This window comes from Pistacia vera, unplaced genomic scaffold, assembly GCF_008641045.1.
Source record: "Pistacia vera cultivar Batoury unplaced genomic scaffold, PisVer_v2 Contig449, whole genome shotgun sequence".
Classification (NCBI taxonomy): Eukaryota; Viridiplantae; Streptophyta; class Magnoliopsida; order Sapindales; family Anacardiaceae; genus Pistacia; species Pistacia vera.
In genome coordinates, this window is record NW_022196278.1 from 47,291 (window position 1) to 54,340 (window position 7,050).

General features: G+C 30.4%; 1 protein-coding gene across 1 annotated transcript; it reads left to right on the top strand.

The window, feature by feature from the left end:
* Positions 1-291: 291 nt before the first annotated feature.
* LOC116144595 (probable fatty acyl-CoA reductase 4) lies at positions 292-3,699 on the top strand. Its single transcript, XM_031430039.1, has 10 exons — positions 292-370; positions 465-574; positions 837-1,036; positions 1,169-1,269; positions 2,028-2,220; positions 2,304-2,465; positions 2,584-2,665; positions 2,838-3,104; positions 3,303-3,427; positions 3,546-3,699. The coding sequence occupies exons 1-10, from the start codon at positions 292-294 to the stop codon at positions 3,697-3,699; spliced, it is 1,473 nt and encodes a 490-aa protein (XP_031285899.1).
* The last annotated feature ends 3,351 nt before the right edge of the window (positions 3,700-7,050 follow it).

Genomic DNA, 7,050 nt, shown 5'->3' on the forward strand with positions numbered 1-7,050 from the left:
TAAATATAATTTATTAATTTTATATATAATATTTAATATTATGGTAAACATTTTATGAAAATAATTTAAAATTATCGAGTTATGTTTGTCAAATTAATTTTTAATGATTAAATTGTGATAAAATATACATGCATAATAATTTAATTTTGAGGGTAATTTTGTCTAATAAGCACAGATTGTTATAATGAAAATTTAATTGGAAGTAACCGTTTTAAGATTTTTTTTTTTTTCTAATAAATAGCCCTTATTTTAGTTCCACAACACAACAATCATCCTTCAACTCCCAAATAAATGGAATTCGTTAATCCTCTTTCGTTTTTGAAAGATAAGACCATTTTAGTCACTGGTGCCACTGGCTTTCTAGGAAAAGGTATCAATATTTTTCAAGCACACTCTCTCATTCAGTCATTCTCCCTTCAATTTGATGTTTTGTGATGTTTGTATTAATTTATATGTTATTGTAGTTTTTGTGGAGAAGATCCTAAGGATTCAACCAAACGTGAAAAAAATGTATCTTCTTGTGAGAGCAACAAATGCAAAGTCTGCAATGAAACGAATTCTTGATGAGGTTTATGTTTCACTTCATAGCGTTCAATTGTTTGTTTCTCCTAAAAATATTCACGTAACGTTTGTAGGGTGTGTATATATACACACGCATGGACATCTTATTATGCAACTCAACTTTGAATTGAACTAATGTATTCATTCACACCACACAATTCGATATATTGTATTGTGATATGAATGATGAGATACTTTGTGTAACATTAGATTTTTTTTTCAATAGTATGATACATATAATCAACACACTTAATTAAAATTCTAATATTATACAGGTTGAGAAGGACTTGTTTAATGTGCAAAGGGATATATTCGGTGCCAATTTCAAGTCCTTTATATCAGAAAAGGTAGTAGCAGTAGCCGGAGACGTTTCTGAAGTGAACTTGGGAGTACAAGATTCTAAACTAATGGAAGAATTGTACAAGGAAATAGACTTAGTAGTAAATTCCGCTGCAACAACGGACTTTGATGAAAGGTATATATTTAGAAGAAAGACCTAATTCAAAAATCTCCTATATATTTATATCCTATTTCTTCTCTTCTCTGAATTAATTTCATTTGACATTATAAATTGAATTATTTTTCTCCTGATTTATTTTGTATTTAGATATGACTTCAGTTTCAATGTCAACACAATGGGAGCTCTCAACGTTATGAGTTTTGCGAAGAATTGTATTAAAATAAATATGGTTCTCCATGTGTCAACAGGTAAATTATTATTGATTTACTTTTAGCGATTGACTATATTTACAAAGGATAAAATTCTTTTCAATGTATTGATTTGATCAATTTTTTATCGGTTAGTGGTTTGCTGAGACAAACACACATTAAAACAACTCATTCTGTAATTTAATAGTAATTATAATTATAATGCGAGATTCTAATATTTTTTCCAAAATTAATGATCATTTGACAGTTGATTTAATATATCAAACAAATTATAAGATGATGGAACAAGAGGTACATAATTGAAATATAATATACTAAGTTTTTTAATTTCTTCTTTTCTAAACTTTAAAAATAAATTTTTTAACTATTTTCTCATTTTTATTTTATTTTTTCTTTAAACAGATCAAACTAAGTTGGATGTATTATGTGGACAGAATCAGACTCTAGTTATCAAGTAATTAAATTCAAAATATTTTTAATTTAAAAAAAAGATGTTTTTCATACCAATAAAACTATTTCAAAATAAGCATTGAATAACATTTTAGCCCAACTAAAACAAAATTTTTATTTTGTAACGACTCAACCTGTTACTCTAGTTACATGTCAATGTAATGACTCTAATCCACAAATGATTCGCGTCGAATATAAGATAGAGATAAGATTTCAAGTCATAGAAAACTATAAGAGAAATATTATTGAAATCTAAATGTATCAAGCTTAGGAATTACAAGGGTATCGTATTTATTATTGGCGCTGAAACATATGTATTTGGCTGTGGATTTTTGTTCATTTTCTAGCTTATGTGTGCGGTGAAGGATCAGGACTCATACCAGAAAAGCCATTCTACAATGGTGAGACTCTGAAATGCACATGCAGATTGGAAATCACTGAAGAAAAGAAATTGATAGACGAAAAATTAAATCAACTTCAAGCCCAAGGTGCTGCCAAAAATGAACTCACCTCAACCATGAAGGAATTAGGCATCCAGAGGTATGCTCTTATTGAATAATCAACATTAAATATAATGTTAAGTTAATAATTTAAGAAATAATAATAATTAATTTTTTGAACAGGGCAAGATTTTATGGGTGGCCAAATACATATGTGTTTACAAAGGCAATGGGAGAGATGATTTTAGGAAAGTATAGAGATAATTTGCCTCTTGTCATTGTCCGCCCCACCATAATAACCAGTACATTTGCAGAACCCTTTCCAGGTTGGACCGAAGGTTTGAGGTATAATCACATCAACCATTTCCATTTTTAAGTAATTAATGTATCTTCACCAGGAACTAATTAAATTTATGAAGTTGTGATTTTTGTAGTATAACTTCAATTATTTTGCTCAATACAGAACAATTGACGGGCCAATTGCTGGTTATGGTAAAGGGAAATTGACATTCTTGCTCGCAAATCCCAAGGCCATCTGTGATATGGTGAGATAATCTCTTTCAAGTGAAAACATACATGAATATACAAAAGCCTTCTCTTTAGGGTTAGATTATTATAACTCAAATTTTTTTAACATAAATTTGGGTCATAATTTTCAATCATTGATCCAATGTAATCCAAAAGATGCAAATTCATGGACATCATGCATGCATGCAGATGCCAGTGGACATGGTGGTGAATTCAATGATCATGGCTATGACGGCGAATACACGACAGTCTTCTCAGATAATTTATCACATTGGCTCATCTATGAGAAACCCCATAAAGATGACAAATGTTCACAAGTTTGCTAGACAATATTTTATTGAACATCCATTGATTAACAAAGCTGGGAAGCCAATTAAAGTTTGCAAGGGTACATTATTTAAAACAACAGCTAGTTTCTACACATACATGCGTATTAGATATGTGATGCCACTAAAGGTTTGTATTCTCAATACCTTAATTGCACTTGAGAATTATATGAGAAATATTTACATGAGACAGTTACACAACCTCACTTTGTTTGGGTTATGGGATTGTCCCATATAAGGATTTCTCGTTAGATAATTCATTTATATATTATTTTCTTACATTTTGCTCATTGTATTACTAATTTTTCATTTTTGTTCTTGTCTGAAGGTACTGAAGTTGATTTCAGTTTTCGACAAAAAATATAAGGATGTTTGTATTGGACATGGAAAGAAAATCAAATTTGCTATGCGGTTGGTGGACCTTTACAAACCCTACATGCTCTTCAAGGGAATGTATGTTCTATTATTTCTTATCTCTTATTTAACAAATCAAATAAACCATAAAGTTAAGTCATATATCTCTTGAAAAAGGAAACATTAAATTTATCATTCGTGTGTTCTACTCCCACAGCTTTGATGACACAAACTCACAGAAGTTGCGAATGAAGGTAGGAAAGAGTGGGCTAGTTGATGCATTTAACTTTGATCCAAAGAGTATTGATTGGGAAGACTACATTATCAATACTCACATTGTTGGACTTGTAAAATATGTCCTCAAAGGGTAATTGATATAAACGTCGCTTACTTTTTGTAATTTGTTTCCATATTATATGTTTTACATTTTTATTAAATAAACATCAAATGATCATACTATATGTAGCTATAAATGATCATTTGATGATATATGATTGAGGAGATTTGTATTTGGTTTCTATATTACAAGTTTGTTTTTTTTTTTTTTTTTTTTTTTTTTTTTTTTTTTTTTTTTTTTTTTTTTTTTTTTTTTTTTTTTTTTGAAATAATATCAAATGATCACACTATATCTAGCTATAAATGATCGTTTGATGATATATGATCGAGGAGATTTATCTTTGGTTTCTATATTACAAGTTTTTATTATTTTTTATTTTAGATGCAATTGATTCCAGTGGTCATGGAAGAGAAAAGAGTGCAAACAGTTTTCATGTTCTGGGTATGAGCTGTGTTTATATAAATTAAAAGTAATGAAAGAGACTTAAAAGAGTTGACATATGTGTTTCAGTATAATTTTTCCAATGCTTCATCACAGATATCATATGCATCAACCTTTTCTTCAACGATTGCACTCGCACTAACTCAACCTAAACCTTGTTTGACTTTTCACAGTTGTGGGACAAATTTTATTAACATACGAATTTTTGCATCCATAAACAACTTAAAAGCTCATTTTAAGAGAACTACTTGCTTTAAAAATTGTGTGAAATTAGAGGTTGGAGATTTAATGGTTAAAACTCCCAACTACAATTAATCTAATAAGGCAACTGGGTTCTATTAAATTACAGACACAATCACACAAAAACAAACACAAACACAAGGCTATAGGCTTCTACTGAAATATAACAATTGCAGGAGAAAGAGGGTGTACTCACAGAGTCACAGTTGGGAAGCGAGATAAATCTGGTTGGAGTCTGGAGATCGCTAATTTCCCAAGGAGTCCGGAATTGAGTAGTAGAAGAGGGGGAATTCAGCGGCGTTGCGGCGGCAGACAGGAAATCAAGAATTTAGGTTGCAAGGTTTGGGCATTCGGTTGTTTGGATTTTGGATTTTGGAATTGGATGTGCGCAATTTGTGGGTATAATGGGTCTATATAGGCAAAGCTGTAAATATTTCAACATTTTCAGGGCAGTTTGTTAACAATTCAGATTTATTAATATCTTTTTTTTAAAAAAAAAAATTATATAATAAATTTCTAACATTAAAAGTTAAAATTATATAATAAATTTCTAAATAAAACCTAAAAGGAATTAATGGTTAGAGGCAAAAAAATATATATATTAAATTGATAATGCTTATATATATAGTGCTGATTTATATAACATTTTATGTTAATTGTCATCTTTATATTATTTTATTATCTATATAAAGTCATATCAATAATTTTTTTTTGAAAAGAAATATATATTTTACTAGTTAAACAAAAAATACGACTAATCATAATTCATAAGAGATATTGTCATTTTTATGAGTTAGAGACACCATTTATTTGAGTAAAAATATTTGATCAAATATTCAAGGCAATATGAATGGTGATTTTAATAGACGTATTTGTATGTCTATATGTAATCTATTTCAACAAAGTAAACATGCAATCAATTACTTTTAATATTAAAAAAATTAGACTTGCTCGGGGCAGGGCGGGTAAAATGCCCATCTCTACTGCCACTTTTATATTTTGGGAAAAAATATAGTATTTCTCCTATTTGAAGTATAAATTTGATTTTTAATTGAAATAGCAACAATGGACTTGACCTAATTAAATAATAATAAGGTCCATGGGCTTAAGCTAATTAAATAATAATAAGATCCACCATAACTAAGATTAAACAAATTATCATATTAATTAATCTTATAATTAGTAATGTATATAAATTATTTACATTTAAAAGATAAATTACATAAATTGTGATGAAGAAAATTAAATTCTACATATTTAAGAAAAATAATTTGAATAATATTTACATAGTGCGATTGTTACACAAGCTATCCATAGTCTCATGTGATTCAATAAGTTCAATTTTTTATAAACAAACTTATATTGTGAATTAAATTGATACCTTGAGAACAATTTATTAAATCACAAGGAGACGAGAGCCACTTAAATCCTATCATTGCTAAGCTCTGTAATGAATTCTTTTATTTCTTGTTCATAGACTGAACTTGCAAATTGATCTCCAACTTATTGATTACTGACTTAGAACGTATAGCAAGTGAGTACATGGAGTGTGCTGAGCATCAGATCCTCAAACGGATAGCAATATTTTATTTTTATTAGTTCATATATCTATTTTTTTTTTTTAATCAATATGTGGTTATAATAAGTTATTAAGTAGTTGAAGAAAAATTTGTATAGGTTCATAGGAAAATTGAAGCGTTATATTCATAATAAAAGTCGACCAGAAGGTTCTATTGCAGAAGGGTATATTATGGAAGAAAGTCTAATATTTTGCTTAAGATATTTAAGTTGTATTGAAACTAAGTTTGATAAGTTGGGAAAAATTCTTTTAAGTTAGCTACTGGTTGAAGGTTCCAATTTACTATTGACCTTAGTGGTGTGATTAACACTATGTTTGACTATAACTATTTAATTCATAAGTAAAAAAAGTATAATTACTCAGGGGATAAATTAGGGGTGCATTTGGTACAATATTTTATCCATATTCTCAACCAGATTTTACAGATAGCGTTTGGTTCAATATTTACACAATGGAATCCTGAAAATAAAATCCTGATAGCTATCCTGACAGTTTTTTGACCGTTTGAAGACAGTTTGTAGTCCTGCTTTTATTTCACAGTTTCACTTTTCTTCACTGCTTCTTCACTTCACCATTTCAGTTTGCATTACCAGCTTATTCACTACTTCTTCACTTCACCATTTCAGTTTGCATTACCAGCTTCTTCACTACTTCTTCACTTCACCATTTCAGTTTGCATTACCAGCTTCTTCAGTGCTTCACCACCGTCACTTTGCATTACCACCTTCAGTGCTTCACCATTTCAGTAAACATATTTGTTCTCCAACATAATCTTCCACCTGCAAATACAAAACAAAGACCTTAGCCAAAGGATCGTCACAACCCTACCGCAACCACCAACGGACGACTCAGATCTATCACCGTCAAGCACAAACCATCCGATCGTGACAACCCCACCGCAACCATTGACGGAGGATTCAGATCTATCACCGTCAAGCCACAAACCATCCGATCGTGACAACCCCACCGCAACCACCGATGGACCACCATGAATACCCATCGTCAAGCCATAAACCATCCGATCATGACAACCCCACCGCAACCACTGACGGACCACCACGAATACCTACCGTCAAGCCACAAACCATCCGATCGTGACAACCTCACCGCAACCACTGATGGACC

What these genes read in the sequence shown, in the direction of transcription:
- LOC116144595 (XM_031430039.1), top strand. Translation starts at nt 292, where the DNA reads ATGGAATTCGTTAATCCTCTTTCGTTTTTGAAAGATAAGACCATTTTA. An exon ending in CACTGGCTTTCTAGGAAAAG is followed by an intron (nt 371 to 464) that starts GTATCAATATTT and finishes ATGTTATTGTAG; the next exon opens with TTTTTGTGGAGAAGATCCTA. An exon ending in GGTTCTCCATGTGTCAACAG is followed by an intron (nt 1,270 to 2,027) that starts GTAAATTATTAT and finishes TTCATTTTCTAG; the next exon opens with CTTATGTGTGCGGTGAAGGA.